At 44.1% G+C, this 27,873-nt stretch overlaps 1 protein-coding gene across 1 annotated transcript; it reads right to left on the bottom strand.

Annotated features, from left to right (window-relative positions):
• LOC109769596 (respiratory burst oxidase homolog protein B-like) lies at positions 1 to 27,510 on the bottom strand. Its single transcript, XM_045227974.2, has 10 exons — positions 26,970 to 27,510; positions 26,709 to 26,865; positions 13,195 to 13,243; positions 12,912 to 13,025; positions 11,425 to 12,318; positions 10,988 to 11,205; positions 7,612 to 7,714; positions 7,441 to 7,517; positions 2,158 to 2,666; positions 1 to 890 (listed from the first exon to the last, which is right to left on the bottom strand). The coding sequence occupies exons 1-10, from the start codon at positions 27,304 to 27,306 to the stop codon at positions 781 to 783; spliced, it is 2,568 nt and encodes an 855-aa protein (XP_045083909.1). The 5' UTR covers positions 27,307 to 27,510; the 3' UTR covers positions 1 to 780.
• Positions 27,511 to 27,873: the final 363 nt, after the last annotated feature.

The following is a 27,873-nucleotide window of genomic DNA, read 5'->3' as shown; positions in this document are numbered from 1 at the left end:
CTAGAGCTACTCAAATATCATTTGTCCCAAAACATTTGCATCCTTCTAGCACACTCGAGCATCTTCAATGCCAAAGGAAATAAGTTTTTTTGAATTATTTTGAATTTACTGCTCATATCAGGTGCATGTGAGCCCAGGCACCAAACCTCCCTCCAACACAACGGAAATATTGTCAACCGACACCAATCATATTTTCCAAAGGGTTCAGTCGATCTATTCTAACCATGAAACCAAACTCAGCGCAATAGAGGTGACATCATAAAACCTTTTTTGTCTAGCATCCTTTCTTAAACCAAGAAAGTCGACAGAATTTCCAAGTACTTAACCAAAAGCAGCAAGACACAGGTACTTTATACAGGTTTTTGAATACATAGGGTCTGATAGCATGAAGTATCCATATCCTACCACTTACATTTAAACTAAATGAAGAGAAATTCTTCCCATGACAGAGGAAGGTCTGACTGGCTAAGGAAAGGTCAAATACCAACACTCATAGCATGGTACCATAAGTAAATTATTATATAATAACGCATGATAAATAGAGTAGTCAATATAGACACCATATCCGTTTTTAAAATAATAATAATATAGACACCATATATAGTTACATGACAATGAACAAGTGTCCGTACATGTTACTCCGTATCTGAGAAGATAATATATCATGATAATTTAGTACTTGGTATGTAGTAAATTTCTTCTTTTGCGAATGTGGTATGTACTAAATTAACATGGTTTCCGCAAAAAGAGAAACTCCTTGTGGGTGGATGGCTGGCAAAACTAGAAGTTTTCCTTGTGGAACTCAAATTGTGTGCTTGTTTTTCTCAAGAGATCCTTTGCAAGATAGCGCAATTCATTTGTCAGTGTCGGCATGCCGCAGTAGAACACTCCTGTGATATCCAAGAAACACAGAGTTAGTGTCAATTCAGAAAAGCAATGCTATCTATGCACAAAAGTGTTGTTGGTTGATTGATCATGTTGTTCTTAGCAGTGGATTGAGATGAGAAGCTTATGCCTTGATTGGTATGTCATAGTTAGGTAAGAGAGATTATCCACGAATAGTATATATGTGCATGAGGAAATTTCACAAATACACAATATTCAGGGCCGAGGTAACAAAAAACTACAACTCTAAGGGATTTTAATAAAAACCACAACTCTAGGACTAACCAGTAACAAAAAACACAGATTGCTTTGATTAGTCACTTAATGAGAAATATGACGTGCGGGTCTCATGTGTGACTAGCGAGACAGTTCGGCTTGATCTAGAAAAATTATAATACTTAAAGTTCCTTTAAGAAAAATCAAAATTTACAAAAAAATCCAAAAAAGTAAAAAAAAAAACAAGAAAAATTGTAGTACAGTCCATCTTTGTTGATCAATCTGGGAAAATTTCAGCCTATTTTACTTTGCCTTATTAAAGTTTGGACAATTTTTGTATGAACGTGAATGAGTTAACTTACAAAAACTGTCCAAACTTAAAATGGCTAAGTAAAATAGGCTGAAAATTTCCCAGATTGATCAACAAAGATGGACTGAATTACTACGTTTTTTCAGTTCTTTTTTGAAAATTTTGATTTTTTAACTTTGAAAGGGCCCACATGTTATATTTCTCATTAGTCCTAGAGTTGTGGTTTTTGTTAAAATACCCCAGAGTTGTAGTTTTTTGTTACCTCAACCTCAAATGTTGTATATTTGTGTAATTTTCTCTATGTGCATATACCCGAGCTCAACTAAGTATGCGTGTATTGATCATTTCTATCCAGACTGTGGTTGTAACTCCAAGATGCAGCTTCTCGAGCATGCTAATTGTGCTACCCACAGAAAGTGTGTGGTGCTAGAAATTGTCGTGACTGATTTTATATGTATTCCTCTGTAAAGTAATATACGACCATTTAGATCACCACTTACGTGATCTAAAAGATCTTATATTAATTACGGGGGAGTACTTCTTTACGAAGCCCCAAATGTTGTGTATTTGAGCAATTTCCCTGGATGACCCTGCATGTCAGTAGGCCAGCATCGTATTCGTGAGCATGGCCCCACTTGTCTGCAACCGTTAGATGTTAATCGGACAAACCCATAATCGTACGTGCAGTAGTTTCGTATTGCAAAACAGAAGTAGTAGTACGTAGTTAGTTTCTGTACGGTACTGACCGACGCGTTTTCCTTGGTTCTCCTGAGCGATGCGCTCGTAGGCTTCACGCCAGTCCGCTCGCCCGAAGGTGGTCTTGACTCGACTGCCGGAGATGATGTCGATGCCGTGTTTGGCATAGTACAGGGACTGGAGAATGGCGAGGGGCGCCGACCGGGCGTCGCCCTCCTTGTGGACGCTGGTGCAGTGGGTGTGGAGCTTGATGATGCCATCCCTGTCCGTCTCGGCCACCTCGTCCATGATCCCACGGAACCACTCGAAGGAGCCCTGCTCCCGGGTGGTCCAGTAGAAGTAGGCGCGGCGAGTCTTGAACGACGTCGACGCGCTTGCGTCGCCGGGGTTGCCAGACTCGATGTCCCCGGGGAGCCGCTTCGTGTTGTAGATGATGTCCTTGATGATCGAGATCATGGGCGTAGCGCCGATGCCGAGTCCCACCAGAAGCACAACCTCGTACCGCTTGTAATCCTCCGCGGGTGCACCATACGGCCCATCGATCAGTATCTTGGGGAATCTGCAGCACGAGCACATTTTGCTTATCACAATTTACTTCCAGTGATTAAGATGGTATTTTACTTTTCAAGATAGATTCACATGACCAAAGACAGCAATTGCGTGAGGGAAACATATGGGTAGCAGATGGATTTTATTAACGCACTAGAAGAACGCCCGTGCGTTGCAACGGGGCCACATTAACTTTAAGAGTTCAATATTAATATTTTCATACATATCAAGTGACATTGACGACCTTTTTTACTATCAAATCCTCACACACACACTCTCTCTCCCTCCCTCTTCCTCATTCTCTCTCCCCCTCTCCCTCTCTCTCTAACACACACACATATCCATCTTATTGGATACGGGACCATAATCCATCTATTTCACACACGCACGCGCTAGTGCATAATAATATGGATTATGTGTATTATATTTGCCACCACAACTGAGGAAATTAATTTCATGTAAATCGGGCAGCCACAGCTCCAAGAATACGCGGAGGAGGTGGCCCGGGTCGGCGTCGGCGCCCTCCGGCACGGGCCACAGGCCCGCTTCCAAGTGCGTCTGCGCGCCGGCCACCCACGCCGGGTCCTTCAAGTGTCGCTTCCACCGCACCAACTCCCAGGGCCACGGCCAGGGAAGCCGCCCTTCTTCGCCCCCTTCACCGACCGCGGCCAATGCGGTGCCGCGGCACCCGGCCTCGCCGTCCTCGTCCTCCGGCACCGTCGCGACCCAGTGACGCAGCCCAAGCATCGGCCTCGAGAATCAAGAACGCTCGACAACGGAGAGGGAAGGGAAGATCATATACATGTCATAAGAAAGGGAGTTTATTTACTGCTCCCTCGATGTATTTTTTCCTTTGTTTGGAGATTGATTACCATCCGTGAGTTAAGGTAAGGTTCATATGATTGAGCGATTTTTCTGAAAATCAATTATTTGTTTTCTAATTAATGTGATTGAGTGATTTAAGGTAAGGTTAATTAATTTAGATTTGATCTTTAAAGATTGTTCGTGATTGATTCTACATTACTAAATAACTTGCGCCAGTATGAAAACTTCTGATCTGTTCAGATTTCTTTCGTTGTGTGAGAGGGTGACGCGAAAATAAACCAATGAAGTGAGGGAGGGGACGAAAAAAAACCAGCGAAGGTGGGAGGAGGTACCAAAAAAACCATGAGAGGTGGGACGAAAAAAACCTGGAAGCGAGACTACCAACTGCTCCATTAGGAGTAGAGATAGTTGCAGTAGGAAGGGAAAATATTCTTTCCGGTCCATAGAATTATTCTTATTGTACACATAAACATCTGCCACCCCCGCCTCCAACGTAGCCAGCCGCCACCTCCCCAAACCTAGGGTTCTTTGCCTCCCACCGGCGCCGGCGCCGGTCCGTCCCGTCTCCGGTGGCCTTAGGGTCATGGAGGCGGAGTGGATCTCGGCCCTTGCCGGTGGGAGGGCTCCGTTTTCATATCTTTTTCGAACTTTATTAGGGTTTGTGTCTTGCTCAGGAAGGCGAGACGACGGCGGCTTCCTGAAGATGGAATAAAGGTCTCCCCGTCTAGTCCCGGTTCCGGTGATGTGTGTAGCAACATCGGTGGGCGTGTGGAGGTGTGTCTCCGGCGGATCTGTCTTTGATGGATTTGCTTGGATCTGTTCGTCGTTCGTCTTCGTTCGTGTGTCTTCAGGTTGGATCCTTTTGATTTACACTCTTCATCCGCGGCGGTTGCTGTTCTGGTGCATTGGTTCTATGGGACCTTAGCACGACGACTTTCCGACTGTCTACTACAACAAGGTTTGTCCGGGTCCGGTGAGGGAGGGGCGATGACAGCGGCGCGCCTTCGGCTCGCTTCAGTGTTTGTAGTCGTTGCTAGGTGGTCTACGGATCTGGATATAATTTTTATTATTTCTAGAGTTTGTTGTACTAATATGATTAAAGATGAATAGATTGAAAATTTTCCGAATTTTTTATTCTTATTGTATCTTATATATGGCCGTTCACCCTCCTGACAAGACCCGGGAATCCTCTGACCGAGCTTTTAAAAACTCGTCCTTGGAATCCAAAGTCCAAACTCAGCCCAAAATAAATAAGCAATGACAGTTTCATGTATAAAAATATCAATTTAACTATTTAGCCTGCTATTTTCACTAAAACCCTAGTTTCGAGCTATTTCGTACTTTCGGGCTTGGCGTTTGGACCTAAAACTGTAGCCTAAGCTTGGCCCCTAAGAAGCAACAACCGGGAGATGCCACGGGACATGCCATCACCACTATAGTAGTCCAGCCCACCCATCGGTCAAACAATGGTCAAACTAATTATTCTAGAATATTAGTGTTACTAAATAATTATTTCAGTTATTTTGAATTTTGGTCAAATCTGGTCAAACTGTGGTCAAACTGTGGTCAAACAATGGTCAAACAACTTTTGCATATGAACTCGGATGAAAAAGTTTTCTATATGAAAAATCATCTACTCAAAAAGTTACATCCGAATTTAACTGGGGGAACCCCGTTAAACATTTTCAAAATCCTCAAAAACCTAACAGAAAAAAAGTTACGGGGCTTTTAAGATCTAGAGTGGAAAAAATCGAAAAAATTTCAAACTTACTAGTGGCGCACCATTTGCTAGGTGCGCCACTAGTAACACAAAAAATATAGTTTCAATTTTTTTTGGAAAAAATGTGGTCAAATCTGGTCAAACTGTGGTCAAACAATGGTCAAACTAATTATTCTAGAATATTAGTGTTACTAAATAATTATTTCAGTTATTTTGAATTTTGGTCAAATCTGGTCAAACTGTGGTCAAACAATGGTCAAACAACTTTTGCATACGAACTCGGATGAAAAAGTTTTTTATATGAAAAATCATCTACTCGAAAAGTTACATCCGAATTTAACGGGGGAAACCCCGTTAAATATTTTCAAAATCCTCAAAAACCTAACAAAAAAAAGTTACGGGGCTTTTAAGATCTAGAGTGGAAAAAATCGAAAAATTTCAAACTTACTAGTGGCACACCATTTGCTAGGTGCGCCACTAGTAACAGAAAAAAATATAGTTTCAATTTTTTTTGGAAAAAATGTGGTCAAATCTGGTCAAACTATGGTCAAACAATGGTCAAACTAATTATTCTAGAATATTAGTGTTACTAAATAATTATTTCAGTTATTTTGAATTTTGGTCAAATATGGTCAAACTAATTATTCAAGAAATATTAGTGTTACTAAATAATTATTGTTTTTTAAAACAATAGTTTCAAACTCAAACAGTGAAATGTGTCACTTCATGCTCAAGCAAAATTCCTGAGGGTTAATAGGATTGACATCTTACTATTGTCAGGAAAACAACAAGTGCAGACTTGGAAACGAGGGAGAATAGAACCCGGAAGTTAAGCGTGCTCAGGTTGGGGAGTGGGAGGATGGGTGACCGTTTGGGAAGTTAGATGATCTAGAATGATGAGGGGTGATTAGAGATTAGAGGATAAATTGAGCAATGATGAGGGGTGGTGATTAGAGATTAGAAGTTAAAATAATTCAGAAATTTGAAAATCAAATTTTTTTTCAAAAAAAATCATAAAATTTCCTTTAGTCCCGGTTGGTGTTACCAACCGGGACTAAAGGTGGAGCTCCGCGTGGCCGCGGCCTTTAGTCCCGGTTCGTGTAAGAACCGGGACTAAAGGGGAGAGGCATTAGTAACGACCCTTTAGTCTCGGTTCAAAAACCGGGACTAAAGGGCCTTACCAACCGGGCCAAAAGCCCCTTTTTCTACTAGTGATGGCATCTAGTTAAAAATAAAGCATCCCTACCGGTGAAACTCTAAGCCTGTTTGGTGAACATTCCGGAAGGGGAATGGGAGTTTGCACAATGGTATTTATGGAGGGATTAGGCATGAGAAGTAGATTTTTACTTCCATTTCCTTGTTTGGTATATGGTGGGAATTGATGTGGGATAAAACTCAGCTCACGAATTAACTGGGTATCCATGGGAAGAAATCGGTGGGAATTGGCTTCCTCAACTCCCATTCTCCTTCCCACTTAAACTCCCATTTTCTCTAATCAAGCAGTGGACTTTTAATCTCCTCACCCCTTAACTTCCATTCTCCATCTCTAATTCCCCCGAACCAAACACATTGTAAAGAGGAGGAATATATCCGAGGATAATCTATGTGTGATATGCAATGCATCAGTATGGCATCACGCTTTACTCGATTGCCATATGTCTAAGTGTGTGTGGGCACTTATGAAGGAGGAGCTTGTGGAGCATATAAAACTTTGCAAATCTCCTCGTAACCTTGTGGGTGATATGGTTGGAGAGACGGAAGGTGAAGCATGAACAAATCTTTCAGAGTCCACTGTCCACAAGGCTGTTCGTTCTGAGATACTTGAAGGATCTCGAGCTTACCCTGGAGAAGAAGATGGCTTATTTTGCTGTTTAGAGGCCGAGAGAACCAAGGTGGATTAAATCCCTAGATGGAGGGCCAAAGATAAATGTTGATGTAGTTGTTTCTCAACATAGTGAGAGAGGTTGTTGCGCGACAATTTGCATGGATGGCCAAGGAAGATACATGGGAGCATCGACGACCTTTTTTCAAGGTCTTGTTGATCCGGAGATTCTAGAAGATCATGCTCGCTTTGAAGCCCTTCTCTTGCTACAGATCTATACATCCAAAGGGTGAGGGTAGCTAAAGATTGCATCACAAAGGTATGTCCGATCGAATCGATTTCGAACTCATGACCCGAGAAGAGAAAATGGGACCGAATTTCACGGGAAAAAGTCAACTTTTGCTCATACGTACATACCTTGGGTCGGACTTGGCGTCCTCACGGTCATACTCTACCTGGCGAATCTCGTTCTTCCCCTCTGTGTTCGGGCAAACCTACAATTTGTACACACACGTTTAGGCATAGATATGATTTTGGAGCTTTTGGGGTTGACGATGATGAGATCGATGTCACTAATCACAACAATACCTTAAGGAAGGCGTCCCTGAGGTCTTCGGTCCAGTCACCAAGCGCCTTGATGTGGATGCTGACGCAGTCGTCCTCCGGCGCCGATGTGATGGAGAACGGGTGCCTGAACAAGCGTTCAGTTCACCCATTAGACAAATCGCTATTTCATTGAGGGGTTGTTTTGTTTGAGAATAAAATTGTCACATATGAGATCTAGAAAAAAAGATGATCAACTTAAGTGAATGTTTGGTTCAATGTATCCTTGCGTACTCGCGAAAAAAAGTAAGTGTTTGGTTCAAGTTATACCTTAGTCCAGACTAGAGGCTAAGGCGCGCTTCACCGCGCCACTCTTCATTTGTGGGATTAACTCTTTTATATCTAGAATATTCTTACAATAAGTAGTTTTGCTTTGATTTTCTCTCTGTTGGCTTGTGTCTTAATTATGTTCTGACAGTGTTTTTTTATATATATCATATTGGGTTGCTGTTTGAGATATTATTTGTTCCGAGAGGAGAGTGAAGTTGTTTGGTGTGTGGTTGTGATGTCTTTACATGTTTCGGTCTCGGGGTCAGCCGGTGGTGGTTGTTTGAGCCTCTCGGGAGCTCGTATTCCATGCTAAACCCGTGAAATTGTTGTTTCACATGGGCCAGCGCACGAAGGTCTCGCTTGTTCAGCTCGGCTCTCCGCATCTCTCGCTCGTTTAGCTATTTTTAGCTCGCCACACTACTAGCTCAAAAAACCAGTTATCTTTTTTTTAAGGTAGAATTAAAAGATGTTCAAGGGTTTTTAAAATATTGTAAATTTTAAAAAATCACGAGTTTTAGAAAACATTCATGAATTTAAAATTTATTCATGGATTTGAAAAATGTTCACAAATTAAATATAATTTTGGATTTATGAAATGTTCACAAACATAAAAAATGATCACAAAATTCAAGAATATCCGTGAATTTAATCAATATTAATGAATCTGAAAAGGTGAATTTTTAAAAATGTTTATGTTTTGATGTTCACATATTTTAATAAGCGTCATGAATTAAGACGTGGGAAAAGTAAAAATTAAAAGGAGAAGGATTAATAAAATTAAACATCACACATCCTCACATGCGAGGCCCTCAGCACCTCACAACCCCTGGAGCAACATGACACTTCGAATCGAGAGAGCTTAGAGCATCTACAATCATAATTCCTTAAATTGGCTTCCCCGGCCAGTGCCTAGTCACGTCTGTTTTGAACTCTCACTTTCCTTGCAAAACAACCACTCCTCGTATTATCCTGATATATTGTTCAGTCAAATGCATATGATTGGTGGAGAGGAAGAGAGAGAGAGAAAAGAAAGAAAGAGTAAAGAAAGAGAAAAGATGGTCCGCGGTGGGCCAAATCCTACGTGGCATCCTCCAGGACACGTCCGGACATCCCCATATCTTTCCCATGTATGACTTGGATATGGGGATTTGTGGACTGTCCGGAGACGTCCGGACAAAGTTAGAATTACGGTTGGGTGGTTTTTTTTAGCCTCTCTCTTGTCCGAACAGTGACCGGGCTGTCCAATGGGACGTCTGAGGGTTCTGGAGTAAATAGCATAAAACTACTACTTTAAAGGCTAGGGTTTCAAAAAACTACCGAATTTTAATTTTTCTCTGATAACTACCAAGTGGGTGGTTGGATGTTTCAAAAAACTCAAATCACCGAGTCTTTAGTAGTTGATCACGATTATGACAGTTGAGGCCCACACTTTTGTTTGACCGTTTGCTTACAAGGGGGGCCCACCTGTGAATTTTCAATCAGGTCCCTAAAGGTTTTTGCAAAAAGCAATCGGGTCTCCAGAGGAGACGCGCCCGCAGCAGCCTGCTCGATCCCGAGCTGCCTGCACCGGCCGACGAGCCGCGCGTGCAGTGCCTCGCCTGCCGCCATGCCTCGCCTGCCGGATCTACACCATGCCTCGCCTGCCGCCGGCACCACGCGGTGACTCGCCTGCCGCCGCGCCGTGTCTCGCCTGCGGCCTCCGCTATCCCCTGCCGCGAGCTCCTCAAGCTCGACGCGGTCGTCGTCGGCTTGGGAGGGGAGGCGGCGGCCTGCACACAAGCCCACCATGGCGCGCGGCGACGACCACGGGCGAAGCCCCATGGCGCGCGGTGACCGCAGGCGGAACCCCATGGCCGGCGGCGCGCGGTGGCGACCACCCATGGTGGCATGCAGCGGCGACCACGGGCGAAGCCCCATGGAGGCGCAACAGCGACCACGGGCACAACCCTTTGGAGGCATGGCGGCGACGGTCCAAGGACCCGATTGCTTTTTTTAAATGATTCCAAGGACCCGATTGCTTTTTAAAAATATTTGTAGGGGCTAATCCGTAAAAAATCTGTGGATGAGGCGCTGACATGTGGCCTCCACAAGTCAGTTAACAGTCAAACAACCGGTCAACCAAACGGTGAGTTTAGTGACGGGCCCGACCTGTCATAAACATGTTTAATTTTTTAACAAAGAGGATTTGGGATTTTTTGAAACAACCAACCCCTGACTTGGTAGTTATTAGCGAAAAAATAATTTCGGTAGTTTCTTGAAACCCTAACCTATAAAGTAGTAGTTTTATGATATTTACTCAGGGTTCTGCTTGTAGATGCTCTTAGTATCTCTATAGATAGATGTTTTTCTTTTTGCCACACTAACAATATCTTTGATTTGTGCCAAAGATTTGCCATGGCAAAAAAGTTGGCAAGCCAAAAAATTGATTGAGGTTTCGCTTGCCAATGAATTGGCCAACATTCGCAATCATCCAAACAAAGACCAATACTTCGGCCATGACCAAAAAGTTGGCAGGGTAGACATTGGTGGCAATCCAACACACCGTAAGATCCCAATGCCATCTACACTTACAAAGGGTAGCTAGTTTCTCTTAGTTCTGCGAACTTGTGACTTTAATATTATTAAACTACGTTATACTTCCTCCGTCTTAAAATTCTTGTCTTAGGTTTGTCTAGATACGGATGTATCAACAAGAATTTTGGGACGGATGAAGTATAAGTTTAATAAAATTATATAAAAAAGTGTGATATTGTTAGTCCTAAAACCAAACATCCCCTAAGGGCATCTTCAATGGGCGGCGCTTATTCAGGCGCTTGAGCGAAGGAGAAAATGGGATCTTAAGCGTAGCGTCCCCGTCTGTCCAACGCTAGTAGAGGTCTATAGACGCTTAGTGATTAAAAAAATAAACGCAAAAGAGCTGGAGCGTTCGGCGCCAGACCTGGCATCGGCGCCAGGCCAAATCCTGGTCACGGGCGGGAACCAGGCAAAATAGCCAGGAAATCAACCCTGGCGCCCGAGCTAAGCGGCCGCGTTGTACATGCCCTAAGTGAGCCGGCCAGCCGGAGATGTTTGTAAGTTTGTTGCAGCTTACCACTCAAATTTTGAGACGTCTGGGCATTTGATGAAGATGTATTGTCCGCCCTTGAACCTGAACCCCTCAGGCTTGGACATGTGCAGGGACAGCAGGCTTGCGGGGTGCGGGTGCACCGCCACCTTGATCTTCTCCACCAACCGCACCCTCGATCGGAGTGTTCGCGTCAGTCGTTCGCACGCGTACACGACAATTGGCACTGTCAGGTACATACACGTCTGCACGCACCACAAATAGTTCCAATCAATACTCAATTGTCAGTCAGCCATGGCCAAACCCAGAGATTTATCCTTTTGAGTGGAAGCAATTTTTTTTGGCTTGGACAATTCTCGCACAAATTCAAAGAATTAACTATTTTTCTAAAGATATATGGAGATTTTATGTATTGAAAATTTTACAAGAGCTCCCCATTCCACAAGATTGATGTGTTAACGTACCGTCTTCTTTTGCCACTTCTTGATGAGGTAGAGGAAGTGCCCGTGGACGATGAGCAGCGCGTAGACGATGACGAACAGATGGTGTGTGTACAAGAAGGCATTGTACCCAGTGAAGCGATTGAACGAGGCGTTGATGAGCATAGTGAGGCGGTTGTGCGAGGCACTCACGGACCGGGTGAGGCGTCCGAGCAGCCCGGGAAGGCTATTTGGATTCTTGGACTCAACGAGGCTCTTAGACTTCTTTGTCTTGGGGCGTCGGAGCTCTCTTTTGCGGAACCGCCCCGTGGCGAGTGTAAAGGTGATGGCCATAAGCACCAACATCACTAGCCCGGTCCACCCTTCTGTGCCCTTCAAGAACCACCAATAGTTGGGCGGCTTCACGTCGCCGAAGAATGGCTTCATGGGCTCATACTCATCATCGGTGGCGTGCACCAGCCTCGGGAAGTCGCACGTCAGGTGAGAGATGATATGAAGCCCGGCACCGACAGAGATCCCCACAGCGATCATCTTGTGGAAGTTGAGGTTGTCGTTAGATGGCACAAACCGTCCGAGCGTGGTGCGGCTCCGAAGCCACGTGATGGTGTTGCGGCACACGGGAAGGAGAGTGAGCGCCATGTTGAACTTGAGTGTCTCGGCGCCACCCTTGGCCACACACACGCAATAGCCCATCACCTTGAACACAGCGCGGTGGCGGTACTGCATGAACTTCCAAGCGAATAGCCCCGCGCAGATGGATAGCCACAGGAGCATCACCCAACAGCGGCGCCAATTGTCCTTCAGGAAGTATCGGGCGCGGCGGTACAACTGCTTGTGCCAATTGGGTTCCGCCAATTTACCGCCCTTGGTCATCGTCTCGCTTAACGGCTTCAGTAATAGCATCTCTAAGCTGTGCAGCTGCAAATTAATTCTCACCATTAATTCTTTGCATCAGTAACATTGTTGGTCACAGGGGCGAATCTAGTGGGTGCCAGTGTAGGGTGCAGTCTACTTTATACTAATATACACTAGACACTAATTTCCGAACAACACAATGCTATTTGAAGAGTCTTGCTAGGATTATGATGATACTTAATCAAATTACACTACTACCTTCTTTCCATTTTATACGGCTTATCTTAAAATTTTTGTTTTTCTATTTTATAAGTTTTATTTTTATTGCTCCCCATCACATGTTCAAATTTTAAGGTACGTTAAATCACTCTATGCGAGGGTTAAGAGAAACTCATCGATGCATATAAATATTTTTTTGGTTATTCACGCATGCATGTATTGCAATTAATACATTAGTAAACACATTTTTAGTAAAAGTAATCGCATTAATTGAGTACTTTTGTAAAGTACAAAAATTATTTCACCACTCATCATCTATTTTAGTTAGTGAGATTTTTGAATTGAACGCTATAAACCAGATGAGAGGTAGTAGTATTTAGCACTCTAATAGAACAATTCTAGGTCTGCCACTGGTTGGTCGCATCAGAGTTAATTACCTCGAGGTAGCCACGGCCGTGGAGGTCCAACTCCTCCATGATGAGCTTGACATACTCCTCGGACTGTTGTGCGGTTATTGTTAGATGGTTCGCGGACGCGCTCAATGTGATGATCTGCAGACCAGATCAGAATAGCCCTCATTGATGTTCAAATGTCCAGTGACAGTCTTTTTGAGCGAGAATCATTCATCGTTGAAAATCAGAGAACACACACCCCCTCCATTCCTGTTGTTGGATAATGGAGACGCCTAAATGAACCAGTGAAAGAGTAGTTGGAATTCACCTGTTTGACCTCCACATCGCTGATCCTCCCGTCAGCGTTCTTGTCCACCCTGTTGGTTAGTCAAGACATTCATTTATGTACTTCACCTTTGACATTGACCGACAAAATACATGAGATACACGACACAAAATGGTTTTGTTAATAAATGATTTACCCGACGCATCAATCAAGGACTAATGTTTACCTTGCTATATAATAAAAGAGCCCATCTCCGGTACATTCCCCATTAGACGTATAAAAGGCAATATGGACTTTCTAAAAGTCAAACTTTGTAAAATTTAACCAAATGTGTAGAGAAAACTATTTATATATGCAACACTGAAATATAAGGTTTCGCCAGGGGGATCCGCTCTCCCCCTTGTTCTTTGTCATTGATATTGACCCTCTACAGAAGATCCTCCAATTGGCCACGAGCAAGGGGGCGCCATGGTGTGGACCTCTCTATATGCGGATGATGCGGCGGTGTTCATGGTACCGATCAAAAATGACATTGGCAATCTTTCCGGCATCCTCAAATACTTCGGCCAAGTCACGGGCTTGTGCACTAGCGTCCATAAGAGATCGGTAGTTCCCATCCGGTGCAACCACATTAATATGGATCGCATTCTCTGAAGCTGGCCGGCCGCGAAGACATCCTTCCCTATGCGATATTTAGGTCTCCCGTTTTCGGTTTGGAAACTTGAAAAGGTGGACTTCCAATTTTTGAAAGACAAGGTGGCCATGAAGCTCGTCCCTTGGGAGGGCCAAAACATCACTACCATCGGCCGCACGAGTCTTGTCAAGTCAGTGCTTACCTCCCAAGTGGTGTTTTTTATTACACCTTCAATTGTTCTGCCAAGCACGCTTCGCAACACTAACAAGCTTGGGAGGGCCTTTCTTTGGTCCGGGTCAGGCAAGACAACCAGAGCAAAATGAAAGTAATGTGGAACAACGTGTGCCACCCCTTGTTCTATGAGGGTCTTGGAGTCGTCAACACCAACAAATTCGCGCAGGAACTTAGATTACGATGGCCTTGGTATGAATGGAAAGAGCCGAGCAAAGTTTGGGTGGGCATGTGCAACCCTTGTGATGAGAGAGACCTTGACTTCTTCTATTCATCCACCATCATCATCGTTGGGAACGTCGCCAAGACCCCCTTTTGGGACTCCCTTTGGGACTTTGGGATCAAGCCAAAGGATATAGCTCCGCATATTTTCGAGGCGTCGACAAGGAAAACACAGAAAGTTCGGGAAGCTCTCAAAGACAATGCTTGGATTCAAAAATCAAGCTGACACGTGTCCGTCATATATATAATTTTTTATTGTTCCATACAAATATTATACAACTTTTACATACTTTTGGCAACATTTTATATTATTTTTTAGGAATAACATATTGATCCAGTGCCCAGTGCCAGTTCCTGTTTTTTGCATGTTTTTTGTTTCGCAGAATATCCATATCAAACGAAGTCCAAATGCAATAAAATTTTACGGAGAATTATTTTGAAATATATGTGATTTTTGGGAGGTGAAATCAATGCAAAAGGAGGCCCACAGCCCCCACGAGACACCAGGGCGCGCCCCAGGGCCTAGGCGCGGGGTGGTGGGTTGTGCTCACCTCGTAAGGCGGTTGGAGCTCTAATTCGGGCGCAATAAAGCTTATATCTGGAAAAAAACCGTGTTAAAATCTCAGCGCAATCGGAGTTACGGATCTCCGGATATTTAAGAAACGGTTTTTGGCCAGATCTGGGAGCGCGAAACAGAAGAGAACAGAGAGGGAGATCCAATCTCAGAGGGGCTCCTGCCCCTCCGCCACCATGGAGGCCATGGACCAGATAGGGAACTCTCCTCCCATCTAGGGGGAGGCCAATGAAGAAGAAGAAGGAGGGGGGCTCTCTCCCCCTCTCTCCTGTTGGCGCCGGAATGCCGTCGGGGCAATCATCATGTGACGGCGATCTACTCCAACAACTACGTCATCTTCACTAACATCTTCATCACCTTCCCCCATCTATCTATAGCAGCCCACTCTCCCGCACCCGCTGTACCCTCTACTTGAACATGGTGCTTTATGCTTCATATTATTATCCAATGATATGTTGCCATCATATGATGTCTGAGTAGATTTTTGTTGTCCTACCGGTAATTGGTGAATTGCTACGATTGATTTAATTTGCTTGTGGTTATGTTGCTGTCCTTTGGTGGCCATCATATGAGCGCGCGTGTGGATCACGCCATGGGGTTAATTGTATGTTGATAGGACTATGCATTGGAGGTCAAGGTGAAGGAAATATGCCCTAGAGGCAATAATAAAGTTATTATTTATTTCCTTATATCACGTTTATTATTCATGCTAGAATTGTATTAACCGGAAACATGATACATGTGTGAATACATAGACAAACAGAGTGTCACTAGTATGCCTCTACTTGACTAGCTCGTTGATCAAAGATGGTTATGTTTCCTAGCCATAGACATGAGTTGTCATTTGATTAACATGATCATATCATTAGGAGAATGATGTGATTGACTTGACCCATTCCGTTAGCTTAGCACTCGATCGTTTAGTATGTTGCTATTGCTTTCTTCATGACTTATACATGTTCCTATGACTATGAGATTATGCCACTCCCATTTACCGGAGGAACACTTTGTGTGCTACCAAACGTCACAACGTAACTGGGTGATTATAAAGGTGCTCTACAGGTGTCTCCGAAGGTACTTGTTGGGTTGGCGTATTTCGAGATTAGGATTTGTCACTCCGATTGTCGGAGAGGTATCTCTGGGCCCTCTCGGTAATGCACATCACTTAAGCCTTGCAAGCATTGCAACTAATGAGTTTGTTGCGAGATGATGTATTACAGAACGAGTAAAGAGACTTGCCGGTAACGAGATTGAACTAGGTATTAAGATACCGACGATCGAATCTCGGGCAAGTAACATACCGATGACAAAGGGAACAACGTATGTTGTTATGCGGTTTGACCGATAAAGATCTTTGTAGAATATGTGGGAGCCAATATGGGCATCCAGGTCCCGCTATTGGTTATTGACCGGAGACGTGTCTCGGTCATGTCTACATAGTTCTCGAACCCGTAGGGTCCGCACGCTTAACGTTACGATGACAGTTATATATGAGTTTATATGTTTTGATGTACCGAAGGTTGTTCGGAGTCCCGGATGTGATCACTGACATGACGAGGAGTCTCGAAATGGTCGAGACATAAAGATTGATATATTGGACGACTATATTCGGACACTGGAAGTGTTCCGGGTGATTTCGGAGAAAACCGGAGTGCCGGAGGGTTACCGGAACCCCCCCGGGAGAAGTAATGGGCCTTATGGGCCTTAGTGGAGAGAGAGAGGGGCAGCCAGGAGGGGCCGCGCGCCCCCTCCCCCTCTGGTCCGAATTGGACTAGGAGAGGGGGGGGGGGCGCCCCTATTTCCTTCTCCCTCTCCCCCTTCCTTTCCCCCTCCTAGTAGGAGTAGGAAAGAGGGGAGTCCTACTCCTACTAGGAGGAGGACTCCTCCTCCTGGCGCGCCAACAAGGGCCGGCCGGCCTCCCCCTTGCTCCTTTATATACGGGGGCAGGGGGGCACCTCATAGACACAACAATTGATCTATTGATCTCTTAGCCGTGTGCGGTGCCCCCCTCCACCATATTACACCTCGATAATATCGTAGCGGTGCTTAGGCGAAGCCCTGCGTCGGTAGAACATCATCATCGTCACCACGCCGTCGTGCTGACGGAACTCTCCCTCAACACTCGGCTGGATCGGAGTTCGAGGGACGTCATCGAGCTGAACGTGTGCTGAACTCGGAGGTGCCGTACGTTCGGTACTTGATCGGTCGGATCGTGAAGACGTACGACTACATCAACCGCGTTGTGTTAACGCTTCCGCTTTCGGTCTACGAGGGTACGTGGACAACACTCTCCCCTCTCGTTGCTATGCATCACCATGATCTTGCGTGTGCGTAGGAATTTTTTTGAAATTACTACGTTCCCCAACAGTGGTATCAGAGCCTGGTTTTATGCGTTGATGTTATGCACGAGTAGAACACAAGTGAGTTGTGGGCGATATAAGTCACACTGCTTACCAGCATGGCATACTTTGGTTCAGCGGTATTGTGAGATGAAGCGGCCCGGACCAACATTACGCGTACGCTTACGCGAGACCGGTTTCACCGTTGTGAGTACTCGTTGCTTAAAGGTGACTGGCGGGTGTCTGTCTCTCTCACTTTAGTTGAACCGAGTGTGGCTACGCCCGGTCCTTGCGAAGGTTAAAATAGCACCAACTTGACAAACTATCGTTGTGGTTTTGATGCGTAGGTAAGAACGGTTCTTGCTAAAGCCCGTAGCAGCCACGTAAAACTTGCAACAACAAAGTAGAGGACGTCTAACTTGTTTTTGCAGGGCATGTTGTGATGTGATATGGTCAAGACATGATGCTGAATTTTATTGTATGAAATGATCATGTTTTGTAACCGAGTTATCGGCAACTGGCAGGAGCCATATGGTTGTCGCTTTATATTATGCAATGCAATCGCCATGTAATTGTTTTACTTTATCACTAAGCGGTAGCGATAGTCGTAGAAGCAATAGTTGGCGAGACAACAACGATGCTACGATGGAGATCAAGGTGTCGCGCCGGTGACGATGGTGATCATGACGGTGCTTCGAAGATGGAGATCACAAGCAAAAGATGATGATGGCCATATCATATCACTTATATTGATTGCATGTGATGTTTATCTTTTATGCATCTTATCTTGCTTTGATTGACGGTAGCATTATAAGATGATCCCTCACTAAATTATCAAAGTATAAGTGTTCTCCCTGAGTATGCACCGTTGCCAAAGTTCTTCGTGCTGAGACACCACGTGATGATCGGGTGTGATAGGCTCTATGTTCAAATACAACGGGTGCAAAACAGTTGCACACACGGAATACTCAGGTTAAGCTTGACGAGCCTAGCATATAACAGATATGGCCTCGGAACACGGAGACCGAAAGGTCGAGCGTGAATCATATAGTAGATATGATCAACATAGTGATGTTCACCATTGAAACTACTCCATCTCACGTGATGATCGGACATGGTTTAGTTGATATGGATCATGTGATCACTTAGAGGATTAGAGGGATGTCTATCTAAGTGGGAGTTCTTAAGTAATATGATTAATTGAACTTAAATTTATCATGAACTTAGTCCTGATAGTATTTTTGCAAATTATGTTGTAGATCAATAGCTCGCGTTGTTGCTTCCCTGTGTTTATTTTGATATGTTCCTAGAGAAAATTATGTTGAAAGATGTTAGTAGCAAAGAGGCGGATTGGATCCGTGATCTGAGGATTATCCTCATTGCTGCACAGAAGAATTATGTCCTTGATGCACCGCTAGGTGACAGACCTATTGCAGGAGCAGATGCATACGTTATGAACGTTTGGCTAGCTCAATATGATGACTACTTGATAGTTTAGTGCACCATGCTTAACGGCTTAGAATCGGGACTTCAAAGACGTTTTGAACGTCATGGACCATATGAGATGTTCCAGGAGTTGAAGTTAATATTTCAAGCAAATACCCGAGTTGAGAGATATGAAGTCTCCAACAAGTTCTATAGCTAAAAGATGGAGGAGAATAGCTCAAGCAGTGAGCATGTGCTCAGATTGTCTGGGTACTACAATCGCTTGAATCAAGTGGGAGTTAATCTTCCAGATAAAATAGTGATTAACAGAATTCTCTAGTCACCATCACCAAAGTTAGTAGAACTTCGTGATGAACTATAGTATGTAAGGGATGACGAAAGTAATTCCCGAGCTCTTCGCGATGCTGAAATCGACGAAGGTAGAAATCAAGAAAGAGCATCAAGTGTTGATGGTTAACAAGACCACTAGTTTCAAGAAAAGGGCAAAGGGATAGAAGGGGAACTTCAAAAAGAACGGCAAGCAAGTTGCTACTCAAGTGAAGAAGCCCAAGTCTGTACCTAAGCCTGAGACTAAGTGCTTCTACTGCAAAGGGACTGGTCACTGGAAGCGGAACTGCCCCAAGTATTTGGTGGATAAGAAGGATGGCAAAGTGAACAAAGGTATATTGGATATACATGTTATTGATGTGTACTTACTAGTGTTTATAGCAACCCCTCAGTATTTGATACTGGTTCAGTTGCTAAAGAGTAGTAACTCAAAATGGGAGTTGCATGAACATAAACTAGTTAAGGATGAAGTGACGATGTGTATTGGAAGTGGTTCCAAGATTGATATGATCATCATCGCACACTCCCTATACTTTCGGGATTAGTGTTGAACCTAAATAAGTGTTATTTGGTGTTTGCGTTGAGCATGAATATGATTTGATCATGTTTGTTGCAATACGGTTATTCATTTAAATTAGAGAATAATTGTTGTTCTGTTTACATGAATAAAACCTTCTATGGTCATACACCCAATAAAATGGTTTGTTGGATCTCGATCGTAGTGATACACATATTCATAATAATGAAGCCAAAAGATGCAAAGTTAATAATGATAGTGCAACTTATTTATGGCACTGCCGTTTAGGTCATATTGGTGTAAAGCGCATGAAGAAACTCCATACTGATGGGATTTTGGAATCACTTGATGCTTGCGAACCGTGCCTCATGGGCAAGATGACTAATACGCCGTTCTCCGGAACTATGGAGAGAGCAACAGATTTGTTGGAAATCATACATACAGATGTATGTGGTCCGATGAATATTGAGGCTCGTAGCTGGTATCATTAATTTCTGACCTTCACAGATGATTTGAGCAGATATGGGTATATCTACTTAATGAAACAGAAGTCTGAAAATTTGAAAAGTTCATATAATTTCAGAGTGAAGTGGAAAATCATCGTAACAAGAAAATAAAGTTTCTACGATCTGATCGTGGAGAAGAGTATTTGAGTTACGAGTTTGGCCTTCAGTAAAAACAATGTGAAATAGTTTCACTACTCACGCCACCTGGAACACCACGGTGTAATGGTGTGTCCGAACATCGTAACCGTACTTTATTAGATATGGTGCAATATATGATGTCTCTTACCGATCTACCACTATCGCTTTGAGGTTATGCATTAGAGACAGCTACATTCACGTTAAATAGGGTACCATCTAAATCCGTTGAGACGACATCTTATGAACTGTGGTTTGGCAAGAAACCAAAGTTGTCGTTTCTTAAAGTTTGGGGTTGCGATGCTTATGTGAAAAAGTTTCATCCTGATAAGCTCAAACCCAAATCGGAGAAAGGTGTCTTCATAGGATACCCAAAGGAGACAGTTGGGTACACCTTCTATCACAGATCCGAAGGCAAGACATTCGTTGCTAAGTATGGATCCTTTCTAGAGAAGGAGTTTGTCTCGAAAGAAGTGAGTGGGAGGAAAGTAGAACTTGATGAGGTAACTGTACCTGCTCCCTTATTGGAAAGTAGTTCATCACAGAAACTGGTTTCTGCGACGCCTACACCAATTAGTGAGGAAGTTAATGATGATGATCATGAAACTTCAGATCAAGTTATTACTGAACCTCGTAGGTCAACCAAAGTAAGATCCGCACCAGAGTGGTACGGTAATCCTGTTCTAGAGGTTATGTTACTAGACCATGACGAACCTACAAACTATGAAGAAGCGATGGTGAGCCCAGATTCCGCAAAATGGCTTGAAGCCATGAAATCTGAGATGAGATCCATGTATGAGAACAAAGTATGGACTTTGATTGACTTGCCCAATGATCGGCGAGCCATTGAGATTAAACGGATCTTCAAGAGGAAGACGGACACTGATAGTAGTGTTACTATCTACAAAGCTAGAATTGTCGCAAAAGGTTTTCGACAAGTTTAAGGTGTTGACTACGATGAGAGTTTCTCACTCGTATCTATGCTTAAGTCTGTCCGAATCATGTTAGCAATTGCCGCATTTTATGAAATCTAGCAAATGGATAAACAAAACTGCATTCCTTAATGGATTTATTAAAGAAGAGTTGTATATGATGCAACCAGAAGGTTTTGTTAATCCTAAAGGTGCTAACAAAATATGCAAGCTCCAGCGATCCATCTATGGACTGGTGCAAGTATCTCGGAGTTGGAATATACGCTTTGATAAGTTGATCAAAGGATATAGTTTTATATAGACTTGCGGTGAAGCCTGTATTTACAAGAAAGTGAGTGGGAGCACTACAACATTTCTGATAAGTATATGTGAATGACATATTGTTGATCGGAAATAATGTAGAATTATTCTGCAAAGCATAAAGGAGTGTTTGAAAGGAGTTTTTCAAAGAAAGACCTCAGTGAAGCTGCTTACATATTGAGCATCAAGATCTATAGAGATAGATCAAGACGCTTGATAAGTTTTTTCAATGAGTACATACCTTAACAAGATTTTGAAGTAATTCAAAATGGAACAGACAAAGAAAGAGTTTCTTGCCTGTGTTATAAGGTGTGAAATTGAGTAAGACTCAAAGCCCGACCACGACAGAAGATAGAAAAAGAATGAAAGTCATTCCCTATGCCTCGGCCATAGGATTCTATAAAGTATGCCATGCTGTGTACCAGATCTATTGTATACCCTACACTGATTTTGGCAAGGGAGTACAATAGTGATCTAGGAGTAGATCACTGGACAGCGGTCAAAATTATCCTTACTGGAATAAGGATATGTTTCTCGATTATGGAAGTGACAAAAGGTTCGTCGTAAAGGGTTACGTCGATACAAGTTTTTGACACTAATCTAGATGACTCTAAGTCTCGGTCTAGATACATATTGAAAGTGGGAGCAATTAGCTAGAGTAGCTCCGTGCAGAGCATTGTAGACATAGAAATTTGCAAAATACTTACGGATCTGAATGTGACAGACCCGTTGACTAAAATTATCTCACAAGCAAAACATAATCACACCTTAGTACTCTTTGGGTGTTAATCACATAGCGATGTGAACTAGATTATTGACTCTAGTAAAACCCTTTGGGTGTTGGTCACATGACGATGTGAACTATGGGTGTTAATCACATGGTGATGTGAACTATTGATGTTAAATCACATGGCGATGTGAACTAGATTATTGACTCTAGTGCAAGTGGGAGATTGAAGGAAATATGCCCTAGAGGCAATAATAAAGTTATTATTTATTTCCTTATATCATGATAAATGTTTATTATTCATGCTAGAATTGTATTAACCGGAAACATGATACATGTGTGAATACATAGACAAACAGAGTGTCACTAGTATGCCTCTACTTGACTAGCTCGTTGATCAAAGATGGTTATGTTTCCTAGCCATAGACATGAGTTGTAATTTGATTAACGGGATCATATCATTAGGAGAATGATGTGATTGACTTGACCCATTCCGTTAGCTTAGCACTCGATCGTTTAGTATGTTGCTATTGCTTTCTTCATGACTTATACATGTTCCTATGACTATGAGATTATGCAACTCCCGTTTACCGGAGGAACACTTTGTGTGCTACCAAACGTCACAACGTAACTGGGTGATTATAAAGGTGCTCTACAGGTGTCTCCGAAGGTACTTGTTGGGTTGGCGTATTTCGAGATTAGGATTTGTCACTCCGATTGTCAGAGAGGTATCTCCGGGCCCTCTCGGTAATGCACATCACTTAAGCCTTGCAAGCATTGCAACTAATGAGTTTGTTGCGAGATGATGTATTACCGAACGAGTAAAGAGAATTGCCGGTAACGAGATTGAACTAGGTATTAAGATACCGACGATCGAATCTCGGGCAAGTAACATACCGATGACAAAGGGAACAACGTATGTTGTTATGCGGTTTGACCGATAAAGATCTTCGTAGAATATGTGGGAGCCAATATGGGCATCCAGGTCCCGCTATTGGTTATTGACCGGAGACGTGTCTCGGTCATGTCTACATAGTTCTCAAACCCGTAGGGTCCGCACGCTTAACGTTACGATGACAGTTATATTATGAGTTTATATGTTTTGATGTACCGAAGGTTGTTCGGAGTCCCGGATGTGATCACGGACATGACGAGGAGTCTCGAAATGGTCGAGACATAAAGATTGATATATTGGACGACTATATTCGGACACTGGAAGTGTTCCTGGTGATTTCGGAGAAAACCGGAGTGCCGGAGGGTTACCGGAACACCCCCGGGAGAAGTAATGGGCCTTATGGGCCTTAGTGGAGAGAGAGAGGGGCAGCCAGGAGGGGCCGCGCGCCCCCTCCCCCTCTGGTCCGAATTGGACTAGGAGAGGGGGGGCGGCGCCCCCTTTCCTTCTCCCTCTCCCCCTTCCTTTCCCCCTCCTAGTAGGAGTAGGAAAGAGGGGAGTCCTACTCCTACTAGGAGGAGGACTCCTCCTCCTGGCGCGCCAACAAGGGCCGGCCGGCCTCCCCCTTGCTCCTTTATATACGGGGGGCAGGGGGGCACCTCATAGACACAACAATTGATCTATTGATCTCTTAGCCGTGTGCGGTGCCCCCCTCCACCATATTACACCTCGATAATATTGTAGCGGTGCTTAGGCGAAGCCCTGCGTCGGTAGAACATCATCATCGTCACCACGCCGTCGTGCTGACGAAACTCTCCCTCAACACTCGGCTAGATCGGAGTTCGAGGGACGTCATCGAGCTGAACGTGTGCTGAACTCGGAGGTGCCGTACGTTCGGTACTTGATCGGTCGGATCGTGAAGACGTACGACTACATCAACCGCGTTGTGTTAACGCTTCCGCTTTCGGTCTACAAGGGTACGTGGACAACACTCTCCCCTCTCGTTGTTATGCATCACCATGATCTTGCGTGTGCGTAGGAATTTTTTTGAAATTACTACGTTCCCCAACACAAGGGTGGGAGAAGCTTCTTCCTAAACATAGAAATAGATGCATATGGGATTGAAGGGGGACAAATATATATCTTAATGCTATGGTTGAGTTTTACCTTAATGAACGTTAGTAGTTGCGGATGCTTGCTAATAGCTTCAATCATAAGTGCATAGAATTTCATGTAAGGGACGACATGCTAGCAGTGGCCTCTCCCACATAAAAACTTGCTATCGGTCTAGTAACGTAGTCAATTGCTAAGGGACAATTCCACAAATTCTACCACACTAATCCACACTCGTTATACTAATTTAACTGTTTCTTTATCTAAGCAGCACCTACTTTTTATTTTTACATTCTTTATTATCTTGCAAACTTATCCCTTCATACCTACAAAGTACTTCTAGTTTTATTCTTGTTCTAGGTAAAGCATACATTAAGTGTGCATAGAGTTGTATCAATGGTCGATAGAACTTGAGGGAATATTTGTTCTACCTTTAGATTCTCATTGGGTTCGACACACTTATTTATCAAAAAGGGCTACAAACAATCCCCTATACTTGTGGGTTATCACAAGCTCAACAACGCTTTCTCGTGGAACCACTAACATGAGTTTGTGGTGCTTTGGTCCCTAATACATGGCGTTCAGTTGGATGAGCTCGTGGAGGATGATATCTCTTGAAAGGACACACGCTAGTTGCCATTACTCGGCGGCGTCCGCTTACAATGCCCAATTCTTGGGAGTCACTTTCACTTTCTCACCTATGGAGCATGCGGTTTGGAAGGCTCCCACAAGGAAAAATTCTTCGCATGGTTGGCAATCCAAGATAGGATTTGGGACGTCGACCGCTTGGCCAAGCGGGGATGGCCAAATTGCGGTCTATGTCCTCTATGTAGGCGGGAACAAGAATCCGAGCCACATCTTTTCTAAAAATGCCCTTTCACCCTTCGCCTTTGGAACCTTGTCAAGGCTTGGCTGCAACTTGGACACATTGACACCTCTTTGTGGCACCTATAAGATTTCGTGAAGGATTGGTGGATCAACTCTTCGGGCGATAACATACCTAACCGGAAAGCTATGGCTTTCCTCACCATGCTTAATTGTGTGTTGGATGATTTGGAACGAGCGTAATACCTGCGTATTCCAACAAAAAAGCGCTCCTCCACCTATCCTTTATGCTTAATTCAAGATGAGGCCAAGCTTTGGGCCAAAGCGGGAGCAAAGAAGTTAGGGAGTTTCATTTTGGGAGAGTTACAATTTGGGTTGTAAGGGTGTTTTCGTAACACAAACTCTTCTCCTCCTTAATTAATAGATGAGCCAAAGCTTATGCCTCCGTTTCAAAAAAAACTAAAAAAATATGAAACTGCATGTTATGAGGAATTTAAGGACATGTGTTTGGCATTCTAGATGTAAATATTTTTCTCCATAAACTTGGTCAAACTTGGTAAGGTTTGACTTTTAGAAAAACTATGTGAACTACTTTATGGAAAGGAGGGAGTAATAAATAATGTACACTACTTGATATCATGCATGACAATAAATAAAATTATCTAAATTCATAACATATACACTATGCACCCGAAAGAGGTAAATAGACCGGTAGTCATAGAACTTGCACGCGATAATCTGTATAGTGCACAAACTTGCAAAATATATGTTTCTGGCCATCAAACTTGCACGGGCATTTATATACGGTCACATTTCCCATACGTGGGTGTATTCGTGGCCTACATGGCATGCTAGCGTGGCCAGGGCCTGCTGTCAGCCGCTGTCTCATGATAGATTTACAGAAAAGCCCTTAGGTTTCTTATTTACGTATTAAACCCCTAAAATAAAAAGAAAAACATGAATGGTGGGGTTTCAAAGCCGCAACCTGCCCCTAGTAGGGCCGGGTGGACAACCACACCAGACCGTGAGACCGATGATCATTCTTGTTATGATAGCACGACTAATTCCTTTATTATATAAATACAGACTGAAAAATAAATTTTAAAAGAAATGTAACCCGAAAAAAGGGAGCACTATGGCTCGATCGTGTGACCTCGTGGTAAACGTTAACTAAGATTACCACCATGCTACAACAACACAACATGTCCAAAAGGGATAACATCTTTCATGTTGTTAGTCCTTCTTGTTCTACGTAAGAAACCAACTTATACTCTTGTGTTTGTGACATTTAAATGTGTTACAAAAAAAGGTACATAACATTTCAAAAAAAAAATTAAACATTGTAAAACATATTTCATAAGCAGTATTCCCTCCGTCCCAAAATAAGTGATTCAACTTTATACTAACTTATATCAGCAACCTAAACTTGAAAGTAAAGTGCGAAGGATGAACTAAGAGTTCTCTTAACTAGACCTTTGTAGACAACCCGGCCCAGAGACATGTGCATACAGGTCGGGCTCGGGCTCCGGCTCCATTTTCTTGCTTGAAGCCCAGCCCAAAAGCCCAAAATAATCATAAATGTATATTTTACTTAAAATATAGGTATATGCTATTACGTTAATACCCCGGATATTATTTATTTAATTGGAAAGTATAACTGTTCATGTGTTTCAGGCCGGGGCAGGCCCGGGCTTGTGATTTTTGCTTTGGGCTTTGACAAGCCCGGCCTAAACCAGGCCCGGCCCGGTGAATGATCAGGTTTACTCTTAACTAATGCGGAGGGCGATTCAAAAAAAAAAAACTAATGCGGTGGGGCGTAGTTTATAATTAGCGTACATGTCGAAGAAGAGCTGCAGGCGGCTCTTGAAGCTGGGGTCTGAAATTTGATCCCAGAACTCACGCAGCTCCGCCTTGTCGATGCTGTCCCCGGAGATGCCCCGCCGCCTTGCCAGCGTGTCGAACAGCTCGCCGGCGAACGCGACCTCTTTCGTACCTGCAAAATTATTGTTTGATCACAGTGATGCACAACTAATGAGGCACGAGCGAATTGTGTTTTCGACTGAGACAAGGCGGACCGAGGCGACGTGTTTTACGTACCGATGCATTCGCCGAACATGGACCGGGGGAGGAGGTCATTCTGGGAGTTACTGTCGAAGAACCCGGCGGCGCGGGTCCATCCGTCGGAGACGTCTGTCTCGCTGATGAACTTGAGACCCTCGAGCGCCTGCGCGGGGGCGGACGACATGGACCTGTCGAGGCGGCTCGGGCCGCCCCCGCACGGCGCAGGCACGGGCTCGGCGAACCGCGCGGTCTTCCGCGCCGCGGAACGACTCCCCGGAGGCACGGCTCTCTCGTGCGCGCCGCCGCTGGCCTCCACGATCTCCGCCACTCCGGGGCCGCCCCCGGTGTCGTCAGCGCCCACCCGGCTAGGCATGTCCGGCCGCCGGTTCTAGCTCGTCCCCAAGAAGTCAGCCAGCGGACGGAAGCACGCACCCGGCCTCCAAGAAACCGCAGCTAATGCGGAGGCAGAATTCAGCCAGCGCACGCGCGCCGGAAATTCGCCGCCGGGGGTTTGGTTTCCGCTCGGGCGGCAGCAGCAGCCGAAGCAGTAGTTGGAAGAGGGATTGGATGCGGAGATTTCTTGGATGCGTGTGATGAGACCGGAAGGGACGGGTGGGAGATGGCTATTTATAGGGAACGGGTGCTTGACCTGCTAGCCATGGTGCAGCTTAGTGGCACGGTGTGAACTGTTGGTTGGAACTGGATGCTGACCCGTCGTTGTGGTCTGTTGCTTGTTGCTTCACGATTACAACGGAATGTTCCGACTGGCTTGAATAAAGTACATGATCCAAGTGGCATAATCCGTGTTTTAGTTCACATACTTCATCCGTTCCAAATTACTTGACTCATATTTATCTAAACATAAATGTATCTAAATACTAAACAACTATAGATACATTCGTATTTAGACAAATTCAAGTCAACTAATTTGGTACGGAGA

The sequence above is a fragment of the Aegilops tauschii genome, chromosome 1 (genome assembly GCF_002575655.3).
Source record: "Aegilops tauschii subsp. strangulata cultivar AL8/78 chromosome 1, Aet v6.0, whole genome shotgun sequence".
Taxonomy (NCBI): Eukaryota; Viridiplantae; Streptophyta; class Magnoliopsida; order Poales; family Poaceae; genus Aegilops; species Aegilops tauschii.
The sequence above is the reverse complement of the archived record's forward strand: the minus strand, read 5'-3'. Positions and strand labels throughout refer to the sequence as shown.

Excerpts from the sequence above, each read along its gene's own strand:
- LOC109769596 (XM_045227974.2), bottom strand. The coding sequence starts at position 27,306 with ATGCCTAGCCGGGTGGGCGCTGACGACACCGGGGGCGGCCCCGGAGTG. Across the intron at positions 13,244-26,708 it reads CTGCAGCTCTTCTTCGACAT|GGTGGACAAGAACGCTGACG; the intron begins GTACGCTAATTA and ends ACTAACCAACAG. Across the intron at positions 7,715-10,987 it reads GACGTCTCAAAATTTGAGTG|GCACCCGTTCTCCATCACAT; the intron begins GTAAGCTGCAAC and ends ACGCTTGTTCAG.